We start from the raw sequence: 13,941 nt of genomic DNA, 5'->3' as shown, positions 1-13,941 counted from the left end.
AGGAGTATACCTAACCAAGGAGTTCAAAGACCTCTACAAGGAAAACTACAAAACACCGCTGAAAGAAATCATAGATGACACAAACAAATGGAAACACATCCTATGTTCATGGATGGGTAGAAGCATTATTGTGAAAATGACCATACTGCCAAAAGCAATCTACAAATTCAGTGCAATCCCCATCAAAATACCACCACTGCTCTTCATAGAACTAAAAAAAAAAAAAAAAAAATCCTAAAATTCACATGGAACCAAAAAAGACCCACAAATAAACCTAAATACTTGCAAGTGATCTTATATAAAGCAAACAAAAACATAAAACATAAAGTGGTTGACAGGACACCGTATTCAACAAATAGTGGTGGGATAATTGGCAAGCCACATGTAGGAGAACGAAACTGAATCCTCGTCTCTCACCTTATGCAAAAATCAACTGAAGATGGATCAAGAATTTAAATCTAAGACATGAAACTATAAAAATTCTAGAAGATAACATTGGAAAAACCTTCTGGACATTGGCTTAGGCAAGGATTTCATGACCAAGAACCCAAAAGAAAATGCAATAAAAACAAAGATAAATAGCTGGGACATAATTAAACGAAAGAGCTTTTGCACAGCAAAAGGAAGTCAGCAGAGTAAACAGGCAACCCAAAGAGTGGGAGAAAATCTTCACAATCTATACAACTGACAAAGGACTAATATCCAGAATCTACAACAAACTCAAACAATCAGCAAGAAAAAAACAAACAATCCCATCAAAAAGTGGGCTAAGGACATGAATAGAAAATTCTAAAAAGAAGATACACAAATGGCCAACGAAGATATGAAAAAATACTCAACATCACTAACAATCAGGGAAATGTAACTTAAAACCACAATGCGAGATACCACCTTACTCCCACAGAATGGCCCTATTAAAAAAATAAAATAAAATAAAATAAAATAAAATAAAATAAAAAGATAAAAAAATACGTTGGCATGGATGTGGTGAATAGGAAATACTTCTACACTGCTGGTGGGAATGTAAACTACTACAGCCACTATGGAAAACTGTGGAGATTCCTTAAAGAACTAAAAGTTGAACTACTATTTGATCCAGCAATCCCACTATTGGGTATCTACCCAGAAGAAAGGAAGTCATTACATGAAAAAGATACTTGCACACGATTATAGCATCACAATTCGCAACTGCAAAAATGTGGAACCGGGCCAGGTGTGGTAGCTCACACCTGTAATCCTAGCACTTTGGGAGGCTGAGGCAGGTGGATCACCTGAGGTCAGGAGTTCAAGACCAGCCTGGCCAACATTGTGAAACCCCGTCTCTACTAAAAATACAAAAATTAGCCAGGCGTGGTGGCATGTGCCTGTAATCCCAGCTACAGGGGAAGCTGACACAGGAGAATTGCTTGAACGCATGGAAGGAGGAGGTTGCAGTCAGGTGAGATCGCGCCATTGTACTCCAGCCTGGGTGATGAGTGAAAACGCCATCTCAAAAAACAAACAAAAAACCAAAGTGGAAGCAACCCGAATGCCCATCAATCAATGAGTAGATAAACTGTGGTGTGTGTGTATATATGTATATATGGTGGAATACTACTCAGCTATAAAAAGGAATGAATTAATGGCATTTGCAGTGACCTGGATAATAATGAAGACCATTATTCTAAGTGAAGTAACTCAGGAATGAAAAACCAGACATTGTATGTTCTCACTCATAAGTGGGAGCTAAGCTATGAGGATGCAAACGCATAAGAATGACACAATGCACAATCTACTTTTGGGGTCAGAGGGAAAGTGTGGGAAGGGGGCAAGGTATAAAAGACGACAAATATGGTGCAGTGTATACTGCTCAGGTGATGGGTGAACCAAAATCTCACAAATCACCACTAAATAACTTATTCATGTAACTAAACACCACCTGTTCCCCAATAACCCCAGGCATGGTGGCATGTGCCTGTAGTCCCAGGTATTCAGGAGGCTGAGGCACGAGAATAGCTTGAACCTGGGAGGTGGAGGCTGCAGGGAGCTGAGATCTCCAGCCTGGGCGACAGAGCAAGACTCTGTCTCAAAAACCAATCAAAAGACTAATGTTTCTACTTTTGATATCAGCATAGTAATAAAAGGACAAACAGCTTATAAAATCATTCTCAAGTCTTTAATTAAAATCCATAGAGCATTTAACACGAACAGATGTTTAAACTCTTTCAGTGACTCTTGTATTTTAAAATCCTTTGCACCGCATCGTGAGGCTAACTTCATGCTAGAAATCTACAGATAATGTAACACCACAAAAATACATTCGGAGTCCATTCCAATGCAAGTTTAAAACACTTTAATTGGCAGACAATGTAAAGATATTTAAAAACAAAAATTACAAAATGAGCACATAAAAGTCTTCCCTTTTGAATTTTTAATAAAATACTTCTCTGTATAAGATCTAATGAAAAATTCCAGTTACTTATAAAAGTTATGTGAGAAATCAATTAAGATATGTATCTATATATGATCTATATATGTATGAATTACACTATTTAAATGAACAAAATGTTGAACACTTTGACGACACAGCACACCATCTATTACTCATATTAAAATAGATGAAAATACTCAAAGAAGCAGTTGGATACAGGCAAAAGAAAGTATGATACTTGAGGCCAAAAGAAAAAAAAAATCCAGAAAACAAAAACAATCTCCCCATCCCCCACCAAACCCTTAACTGTAAGGGAGAGAAAGGAAGAGAGAACTTAAAGCCAACTGTGGACCAAATTCTCATTCTTATTATTTAATGAGAAACAGCATGAGAATTTGGCTTCAGATTACTAAAACAGCTACAGAAACTTATTTGGCCTGGACAGTTTAATAGTATACCAACTGCTGAAATAACCAAGCGCAGTTGGTGTACAGCTGGAGGAAAAAAAACACTTTTTACAGCTTTAACTTTGTAAAAAAATGTATCTTTTGGAAACCATAGTCTCCTTCACAAATTGCACTTGAGATGGCTGAATGCATTGATTGATCAAGGCATTATTTGTTCACTGACACACACACAAAAGCAGCTACAGATAGTTGACATTTTGGACTACTAAAACTATTTTAGACATGTTTTTCTTCTCTAAGAAAATGATCTATGATGTTTGTGAAACTTAACGGCCTGTCTGCTCTGCCATGTTTCTGGAGACCTGATGCTGGTCAACACTATCTCTTACTGTAATGGAGAAGTTTGATGGAAATATGAATAAAGTCAGTCCAAACGATATTAATTTCTGGAATTTTAAGCTTTATCTTGACCAGGAAAGGAAGCTCCTGCAAAACTGATGGTTTCACTGACAGAGCTTACAAAATGCACATAATGAGCACTGCCAGTTTGAATACTACAATTTATCTCTAGAAAATGACAAATGAACTCTGCAATTGATTTTTAAAGATAGAGAACGACTTTCACAGCCACTTCTCTACAATAAATTGTCTTTTACAGTAAAAACAAAATTTGGAAGCAATATGATACTAAGAAATACAGCAAGCTCATAAGGCTGAGAAATTGTATGGTTGCTTTAAAAAACCTTGCTCTAAATAATGGGAAGAAGTGTGACAGAACTAACTTCAGTGAAGATCTGCACAGTTCTCATATAATAAAGTAAAAATTAGACAACCACTATGACCAGTTATGACTAACACAAAAACTGATACATAAAAAGTGAGTAAAAAAGACCCTACAGTTTATCTATTTCCTTGAGCTAGAAAGATATAGTATAGTCCAAAAATGCAGTGACTGGGTATGTCTTTATTTAACTTTCTCTTCTTCCATCTGCCTCCCTCTCTCTGCCTCCTCTCATTAAAACCAAGATTCTAGCTTAGTTTGGAAGTAGCAGTCTAAAATGAAAGCAGATACCTGATCATAGAAAAGAAACAATGAAAAGCTTGCATCAATAGTTCTTCATTCCTCCGACCAATTGGGAAAAAAAATCCTTCAATCTTTATTAGTTACTCCTTTGAAACGCAGTAAAAATCTTAAATTGAAACCAAGGTTCAGTAGAGGTGACTTTAATTTTTTTGTGCAACTGAGTCTTAGATGTTTAAGACTTTAGTCTACATAATGTTTAAATCAATTAATACATTCAGTCAAATTCTAACACTGAGGTAATTATTAGATAATGGAGGAAAATGTGAAAAGGAACGAGACTGGAAGGAGCAATCTTCAAAATTCACGTAAGTTGCTCAAAAAAGAAAAAACTTATCGAATATAAATATTTAGAAATAATGTTTCAGTTAGGAGACAAAGCCTTAAATAGACTGAAGTGCTCTAGTTATGTGGAAACATAAAGCAATTTGGGGAATCTGTCCTGTGTGCCCTAAACAGTCCACCATTTTCACAAAAAGTCCTCACAAGATTCAAGTTGAGTGAGCATATTTTTAAACTTTGGGGGTGGTCTTAGTCCACGCCATCTCAAAGAAAAGGTTTTAAATTTATTGAAGTCCAATGCTTTTCAGATATACTCTAGATTCCAGGCCTATCAACAGATTGTTTCCTCATCACAGGGCAGAAACGGCCTCTGCCTCTTACATCCTCCATAGGGAGGGCACATCTCCCATTGACCTCAGGCCCACATTTGGAATGGGTCTACAGGGGAAAAAGAAAAGAGAATACCTGACCACTACCCAGTCATTATGGAGCTCTCTCCTATCTTAATCTCTTCTCAGTTTTGGCCTTTAGAATAATAATGTTAAAAAAAAAAAAAAGTAAGGATAATATAACTTTTTTTTTGTTTGTTTTTTTGAGACACAGTCTTGCTCTGCTGCCCAGGCTGGAGTGCAGTGGTGCAATCTCGATTCACTGCAGACGCTGCCTCCTGGGTTCAAGTGATTCTCATGCCTCAGCCTCCCGAGTAGCTGGGACTACAGGCCTGTGCCACCATGCCCGGCTAATTTTTGTAGTTTTAGTAGAGATGGGGCTTTGCCATGTTGGCCAGGCTTGTCTGGAACTCTGGACCTCAAGTGATCCACCTGCCTCAGCCTCCCAAAGTGCTGGGATTACAGGTGTGAGCCACTGCGCCTGGCTGGAAAATAAAACTCACTGCCTATCTGCATAGAACATGAGTTTAGTGCACTATGTTTACTAAAATTTCCCTTTGGAGTTTTCAGAAGATGGCAGGTGCTGCTGCTTCTATGCTCTAAAACAGATGTGAGCTGCATGCTATTTATATAACTGTCACACAGGAGTAGAGTGAGGCAATTTCTAAATGCTGGAGTTTGTACAGCTGAGGTGAAACATTACACACTTTAAAGTAGGAAGAGGTTAATATAAGATTACTGTTACAATTTAACTTTTCTTTGTATTACCATAATAGATGTTTCCTTTAAACACAAATAGAGTTTATAAGGCAATAACGATAAACATTGAGGATTTACTTGAGCCTCATTACTCAAGATCCCACTACAGATAAAGAAACAATGTTGGGGGCCGGGCGCGGTGGCTCAAGCCTGTAATCCCAGCACTTTGGGAGGCCGAGATGGGCGGATCATGAGGTCAGGAGATCGAGACCATCCTGGCTAACACGGTGAAACCCCGTCTCTACTAAAAAATACAAAAAAAACTAGCCGGGCGAGGTGGCGGGCGCCTGTAGTCCCAGTTACTCGGGAGGCTGAGGTAGGAGAATGGCATGAACCCGGGAGGCGGAGCTTGCAGTGAGCTGAGATCCGGCCACTGCACTCCAGCCTGGGCGACAGGGCGAGACTCCGTCTCAAAAGAAAAAAAAAAAAAGAAAGAAACAATGTTGGGAACTGATAAACATCTGAACTTATGAAAATAACAGAAAATAAAATCACGGAAACTTATATGACTATGATAAATGACAGATAATGAATATTTCTCTTTTATACTGAAGGCACTGCTAATACACAAATATCCTGCCAACATTTAAACTCTGAAATCAGCAGTTAGTGAAAGGAGTCCATTTAGTTTAATACCAGCATTTTAAAAAACAAATAAGACTACTTTAAGAGTCATGGCAGAGTTTCCAACGAGCTAAATGAAAATCAGATATAACAAGCTGCTCCGTATAAAGATTGTGATTCCTACTTTTAAAAAAGTATGCTATAACTTACTTCCTTAAAAATATAAGCATATCACAAAAACTAAATAATAAATATATATATAAACATAGGCCCTGCTGAGAAATCTTCATAAATTCGAAAATAATTTTAACAGTTATAGGTTGAACCACACATTCACATATGACATGCAAAGAGAGAATCCCAGCATCACTGAACAGTTCAGCATAAAGCTAAAAATACAGAATTAGAATGAAATAGGTGGTAAATAATGTATGTCACAAACTGATGACTGTGCCTCCTATATTGTAGCACACCTTTGAACTTAACAATTAGAATTTCTTCAGTCCCAGGAAGCACTACATACTGACCAACCATGAAGCTCTCATAAAATGTCAGGTAAGCAAATAAAAAGCCATATAAAATAATACAATTTATTAACATGACTAATATTTCATATTTTGTTAGAAGATTAATTTGTAATCATTGTACCCTGTAGATTTTGAAACAATTTTATTAGAAATTCCTAATGCTGGTTCTTGAGTAATCTAAAAAATTGTATTTACTCAAATTTAGAATGCTATTTATAGTTCTAAGCAGTTAGATGAAATATTCTGATTATTCTAAAGTTGCTTTGGTACAAAATTTAGAATAAAGCAAAACTGGCAGCACCACAACAAATATGATCCTTTCGCAGCAGGTCTAAGGGTCCCTCAGAGACAACAAAGCGTAAGTTAAAATACATATAAATAAGAGCCATTCTCCTGACAATTTTCTCACATCATGGACAAGGGAAATAAAATCCACATTCAGTAAGTTATACTGGGGGCCAAATTTCATGCTCCATGTCATTATTCCTCAATGATAGTGTAAAAAATGCTTATTATTGCTAACTGATGTCTAATTCATAGTTCTGGATGCTTCAATGATGAGGCCAATGATTAGAGTGGTACATTTTAATGTTTAGTCCACTGATACTGTGATGTTATTTTAATGTAAGGTTTAATTTAGTTTTTTATTACAGATTTATTGAGGTATAATTGACATACAACAAACTGCACATACTTAAAGTGCACAATTTGATACACAGTCTTTTAAACAGCATGAAAAGTGCCTGATAAATTAAAAATGAAAAAATTTCAATTTACACATCTTTTTTTAAAATAGTAAATTCTAATTTTTATGAGATATAGATATGGATTTATAAAAAGGTAGATGGAAAGAGAAGAAATTAATTCCAACAGCCAAATTTACTCAGAAGGTTTAGAAACACCAAAATTGACAGCCAGTTTTCTTGATTTTCTTCTTGAAGAAGAGCTTGGTGTTGACTTATGGTGAGACATACTACGGCCTTGAGAGGCCGTTTCAACTTGAAAAGAAGATGCAGGTTGAGCAATCTGAGAGGACTTCAAAGAAGCTGATGAGCTCTCCTGTGGACTTACTTTGACAATGTTGGAAGAATCTGGCTGGCTAGTCTGAACTGGAGTGGCTTGAGAACTCTGGGCTTCCTTATTCTCAAAGTTCTTTTTGTTTGCAACCCTTTTTTTAGTAACCTGTTAGGAATAAAAACACTACTAATTAATAATGTAGGCAAAAAAAAGTTGGAAATTAGCATAAACCACGCATGCTGCTAATATTTGTCCATCACAGCTGATCTGTGACTTCCACTTATAATTTCCAAGTAAGACTTTAGTAATTCAAAGAACTTAGTTAACAAACAAAATATTTAAAATTCTTGGGCTGGGTGCAGTGGCTCACAACTGTAATATCAGCACTTTGGGAGGCTGAGGCAGGTGGATCGCTTGAGATCTGGGGTTTGAGACCATGGCAAAACTCCATCTCTACAAAAAAATTACAAAAACGAGACAGGCATGCTGGCACATGCCTGTAGCCTCAGGTACTCAGGAGTCTAAGGTGGGAGGATCACTTGAGCCCAGGAAGTCAAGGCTGCAGGGAGCCGAGATTGTGTGTGGGCTGCGTTCCAGCCTGGGCTAGAGTGAGATCCTTCTCCAAAAAAATGAATAATAATAATAAAAAAACAAATAAATACAATTCTCCACAGGTTAAATATTTTAAAAATGTTTGTGATTTTATTTACATTTCAGATTTTAATCAATCTGTATTAGAATAGCATATTACTTGGTACAATTATTATTTATTAGAACACAAACTCAGAGAGCAGGGACAGGTCAGACTTGTCAATCACTGCCTTCTTACTACCCACACTAGTACTGAACTTCTAGTTGGCACTGAATAAGTAAACTGAATAAAAAAATCTTTATCAATAGTCTTTCAGCATTAAACAAATAATTATCTTAAAAATATTATTTTTCTCACCTGCAGAGGTATAAACTGATTGTGCACACCCCCTGGCATTCCCCCAGCCATGGGCATGGTCCCAGAATATAAAGTATGATGGAAAGGCTTCCCAGGAACTGACACTGATGGTCCCCATGGCATTGAGCCAAAGAGATGAGATGATGAAGGCATTATATTAGCTGTTAAAAACCAAGGAAAATTTTTCTTTTAGTAAAATGGTATCATCAAAGCTCTGAAATTTGAGACCTCCTTCTGCTAGCCTGTTTGGGCTTTTTTTTTTTTTTTTGGCCTTTGACAAAAGGCCTACACTTACTTGACCTATAATTACTCTTCCTTACAACATTCAACCTCAGGATCCCTTCCTAGGACTGTGTGGACTATCTACAGAAATGAATTTATCATTATACTGGCCTGAAAAGGAGAATACTACTACTAATATCATATGCTGATACAAGTTTTAAGAATATTTGCAATTATATTTATAAAAATAATAAAAGGGTCATGAAATTGTCCCTTGTGAGAGGAAAGCTTGGGCACAAAGAGAGAAATCTTAAGGATCTCACCTGCCCCCAGTGCACAGTTGCTTCCATAGTGATCCCAGCCTACAAAAAAACCAAAAAAGCTCAAGTCCTGAAATCTCATCACCTTCATATGACAGGTAGAATCTTTCCTTTTTCTATTTTAATAATTGGAAGTCAAGGCCTTTTTTCACTTATGGTTTGTTTCTTATTAAAAATGTATTGAACCAATGGGTTCCAAATCTAATTTGTATATCTGAATCACCTGAGGAGCTTGTGAAATACAGATTCCTGGGCAGGGCCTCAGATCTAGTAAGCCAGACTCTGAGGTGCCCTGGAGTTTGTATTAAGCTCCATAGGCGATTCTTACGGAGACAGCCTGTACCAGTGGAGCATTTCAAAACTACATTAAACAGTGACAAGGTACCAGCACACTGCCACTGAAGAAGATATGCACTATGTTCAAATATTCTTTTCATAGAGATAAAAAGCAGCCAGACCCCTAAAATAGTATAGCTTAAAGTTCAGCTATTTAAGACATTTTTGCATGAGGAGAGAAGAATCATAACATACTTCAGTGTTATGAAATACATATACACAAATTCTAAGAGGAAGAAAACTTTTAATATGAAAAACATAAGAGTCAGAAAATTATGTAAAAATAAATGTTAAAAAATAATTTAAAAAAAATTTTTTTTTTTTCATTTTTTTTTTAAAACATGAGCAGTGGCACATGCCTGTAATCCCAGCACTTTGGGATGCCAGGCATGGCATGTGGCTATGGTCCCAGGTACTCGGGAGGCTAATGTGTGAGGATCGCTTGAGCCTGGGAGGCGGAGGTTACAGTGAACCAACATCAGGTCATTGCACTTTAACTTGGCTGACAGAGTGAGAACTTGTCTCAAAAAAGAAAACAAAAGTAGAAAATTAGGTCTTGAAACTATCTACGAGCAACTTTGGTGGGAGTCATAATGCTAAGAAGGTCTATTTAAAAGATGCTATGCTAATCTTATACAATGGTCAACTCCGTAATTTCCCCAATAGATCACTGTTATAAATATGAAATACATATTCCTCAACTGGGACATTTTATATAAATTTTTTTATAACATAAAATAGAAATTTACAAAATAACTTTAAAATGTTAATCTAATGCTTAAGTTGTTCTCTGCTGATTAACCTTCAAATATCTTGGCATTTATGTATTTACATATTTTAACTGGAATATTTGGAGAACACCTTTATAGGACCAAAAGCATTCCAATTATAACCTTAAAATTATTAGTAGGTATGAACAAACTAATCAACATGAAAAAGGTTAAAATATCAATAATAAATGGGGAAAATAATCATTCCTCTTAAAAAATATATGATCATAAGACAATTCTGTTTTAGAGAAGTTTGTGTGCAAACTTTTAGGTACCCTACACATACTAATTACTTAAAATTAATCTATATATAGCTACTTATTCATTTTTGAGTGTGAAGAAGCAGCAGTCAAATTAGATTTTATAAGTTATGGGGATACTATTATATTGAGCTATACAAAAATATCAGATCCATTATGTCACGAAAACTTTATGACTAAAACATTGTTGGCCGGGCACAGTGGCTCATGCCTGTAATCTGGCATTTTGGGAGGCCGAGGCTGGCGGATCTCTTGAGCCCAGAGTTTGAGACCAGCCTAAACAACATGGTGAAACCCTGTCTCTACAAAAAGACATGAAAATTAGCCAGATGTGGTGGTGCGTGCCATAGTCCCAGCCACTTGGGAGGCAGAGGCAGGAGGATCAACTGAGCCCAAGGAGGTCGAGGCTTCTGTAAGCCCTGATCATGCCACTGCACTCCAGCCTGGGTGACAGGAGTGGCATTCTGTCTCAAAAAAAAAATTCAAGTCTGTCGTCATCTGTTTTTTGTTTTTTTTTTTTAGACCTAGGCATAATTTTTTTTAGACCTGCAGTGGCATAATCTTGGCTCACTGCAGCCTCCACCTCACAGGCTCAACCAATCCTCCTGCCTCAGCCTCCTGAATAGCTGGGAACTACAGGCACATGGCACCACACTCAGCTAATGTTTTCTATTTTCTGTAGTGACAAGGTCTCCCTATGTTGCCCAGGCTGGTCTTGAACTCATGGCTCTAGTGATCCTCCCACCTCAGCCTCTCAAAGTGCTGGGATTACAGGTTTGAGCTACCACACCAGCTATCTGTTTTCAAAGCCCATGCTTTTGTTACTGTACTGAATTGGCATTCCTTTGACTGTATAAAAAATGTTTTCTTTTGTTTTGGTTTGGGCCTTTGGGGGTTTTCTTGAGACAGGCCTTCCAAAGTGCTAGAAATACAGGCATGAGCCACCACGCCTGGCTCAGACTTGGATTTTGAATGCCAGTTCTGCTAGATAGTAACTTATGACCTTAGACAAATTACATTAAAAAAAAAATCAAAATACTACATATACATTGTACTAAAAAAGATTTTCTTCTTTTTTTTTTTTTTTGAGATGGGATCTAGCTCTGTAGCCCAGGCTGGGGTGTAGTGGCACAATCTCAGTTCACTGCAACCTCTGCCTCCTGGGTTCAAGCGATTCTCCTGCCTCAGCCTCCTGAGTAGCTGGGACTACAGGTGTGTGCCACCATACCCAACTAATTTTCAAATTTTTATATTTTTAGTAGAGACGGTTTCACCATGTTGGTCAGGCTGGTCTCGAACTCTTGACCTCAAGTAATCCACCTACCTCGGCCTCCCAAAGTGCTGGAATTACAGGCGTGAGCCACTGCACCTGGCCTAAAAAAGATTTTCAAAAGAAAACAGCAGACATCTGTTCTACTCCAGGTTTAACTGTTTTAGATATTTATTTCCACACTGTTGAATAACTTGCTTATGCTACTTGTTAATAATTTATTAATTTTAGGCATTTTTAGGTCTACTGATTTCCTATTTAGATAGAACAAAATTCAGTTTTTTTGCATTACCCCTCACTACTTACCCTGTACTCCCAATGTAAGTACATTACATCATTTGTTTAAATATACAAGCAGTGTTATCTATTTGTGGTATGTGGCTATGTAAATATTATCACTGCAGAGCCAAGCTGGGTACTCTGATTATGTTTCTTTTCTTGTAAGAAGAGATCCATTATGTACTTTCTTGTAAAACCTTTTGTTTTTACTTGAGTTAGTCATTATCTTTTTTTTTTTTGAGACAGGTCTCATTCTGTCACCCAGGCTGGGGGGGCAGTGGCATGATCACAGCTCACTGCAGCCTTGACCTCCCAGGCTCAAGTGATCCTCCCAAGTAGCTGCGACTATAGGTGCATGCCACCATGTCTGGCTACTTTTGTATTTTTTGTAGATTAGAGATGGGGTTTTATCATGTTGCCAGGCTGTTTCGCCATGTTGCCCAGGCTAATAATTATTTTTTAAAAGCTTATTCTTGCTTATATCAATTCTTTAGGAAAAATATAATAAAAGCTGCTCAGTCTTCTCTATATCCATCCTTAATGTTTTCCCATTGCTCATCTATTAATAACCTTACTGCCAAGACCTCTCTCTGCCTCTCCAGTTGGGACTAGTCACTTTCTAGACCCACTGAGCAGCTGGCATCCTGGGATTTTCATTCATTGTATAACTATACTAGATCTGCAATTTGTCATTTTGGTTTCCTAATTTTCTTTTCTTTTTTAAACTACTGCTTTGTTTTGTTGGAGCATATAATTCAGTAGCTTCTTAAAAAAGGGTAGGCAAGGCATGATGGCTCATGCTTGTAATCTCGGCATTTTCTTTTTTCTTTTTTTTTTTTTTGAGACAGGTCTCATTCTGTCACCCAGGCTGGGGGGGCAGTGGCATGATCACAGCTCACTGCAGCCTTGACCTCCCAGGCTCAAGTGATCCTCCCAAGTAGCTGCGACTATAGGTGCATGCCACCATGTCTGGCTACTTTTGTATTTTTTGTAGATTAGAGATGGGGTTTTATCATGTTGCCAGGCTGTTTCGCCATGTTGCCCAGGCTAATAATTATTTTTTAAAAGCTTAGTCTTGCTTATATCAATTCTTTAGGAAAAATATAATAAAAGCTGCTCAGTCTTCTCTATATCCATCCTTAATGTTTTCCCATTGCTCATCTATTAATAACCTTACTGCCAAGACCTCTCTCTGCCTCTCCAGTTGGGACTAGTCACTTTCTAGACCCACTGAGCAGCTGGCATCCTGGGATTTTCATTCATTGTATAACTATACTAGATCTGCAATTTGTCATTTTGGTTTCCTAATTTTCTTTTCTTTTTTAAACTACTGCTTTGTTTTGTTGGAGCATATAATTCAGTAGCTTCTTAAAAAAGGGTAGGCAAGGCATGATGGCTCATGCTTGTAATCTCGGCATTTTCTTTTTTCTTTTTTTTTTTTTTTGAGACGGAGTCTCGCTCTGTCGCCCAGGCTGGAGTGCAGTGGCCGGATCTCAGCTCACTGTAAGCTCCGCCTCCCGGGTTTATGCCATTCTCCCGCCTCAGCCTCCCGAGTAGCTGGGACTACAGGCGCCCGCCACCTTGCCTGGCTAGTTTTTTTTTTGTATTTTTTAGTAGAGACGGGGTTTCACCGTATTAGCCAGGATGGTCTCGATCTCCTGACCTCGTGATCCGCCCGTCTCAGCCTCCCAAAGTGCTGGGATTACAGGCTTGAGGTACCGCGCCTGGCCAATCTCGGCATTTTCGAAGGCTGAAGTGGGAGGATTGCTTGAGCCCAGGACTTTGAGATCGGCCTGGGCAATATAGTGAGACCGTGCCACTTCAAAAAAAAAAAAAAAAAGTACATAAGAAAATACATTTGCATATCTGAAAATATCTTTTTGTCTCCTTTATACTGGATTCACAGTTTGGCTATACAGAGAAATCAGGATGAAACTCATCCTGCCTCAGGGTTTTGAGGTATTCAATGCTTTCTGGCATCTAGGCACTGTTCAATGGTGCAGTACCATTCTAATTCTTGTTCTTTTATATGTACTGTATTTCTTCTCTTCTCTGAATCTCTTAGGACCATTTTTATCACTAGTATTCAGAATCTGAAG

General features: G+C 37.7%; 1 protein-coding gene across 6 annotated transcripts in view; it reads right to left on the bottom strand.

The window, feature by feature from the left end:
* Positions 1-13,941, bottom strand: part of XRN1 (5'-3' exoribonuclease 1) — a 158,739-nt gene that overhangs the window by 13,075 nt on the left and 131,723 nt on the right. For 2 of the 6 annotated variants that reach the window (XM_033212421.1, XM_033212424.1), the window contains 3 exons: positions 8,931-8,969; positions 8,386-8,546; positions 5,935-7,601 (listed from right to left, as the gene is read on the bottom strand). In XM_033212421.1, the coding sequence (XP_033068312.1) occupies positions 7,299-7,601; positions 8,386-8,546; positions 8,931-8,969 (503 nt within the window). In that variant the 3' untranslated portion in view covers positions 5,935-7,298. Of the gene's footprint in view, positions 1-5,934; positions 7,602-8,385; positions 8,547-8,930; positions 8,970-13,941 lie in introns of those variants that run through there. The other 4 variants (XM_033212426.1, XM_033212422.1, XM_033212425.1 and 1 more) reach the window with 4 other exon arrangements.

The sequence above is a fragment of the Trachypithecus francoisi genome, unplaced genomic scaffold (assembly GCF_009764315.1).
Source record: "Trachypithecus francoisi isolate TF-2019V2 unplaced genomic scaffold, Tfra_2.0 Lachesis_group0, whole genome shotgun sequence".
Lineage (NCBI taxonomy): Eukaryota > Metazoa > Chordata > Mammalia > Primates > Cercopithecidae > Trachypithecus > Trachypithecus francoisi.
The sequence above is the reverse complement of the archived record's forward strand: the minus strand, read 5'-3'. Positions and strand labels throughout refer to the sequence as shown.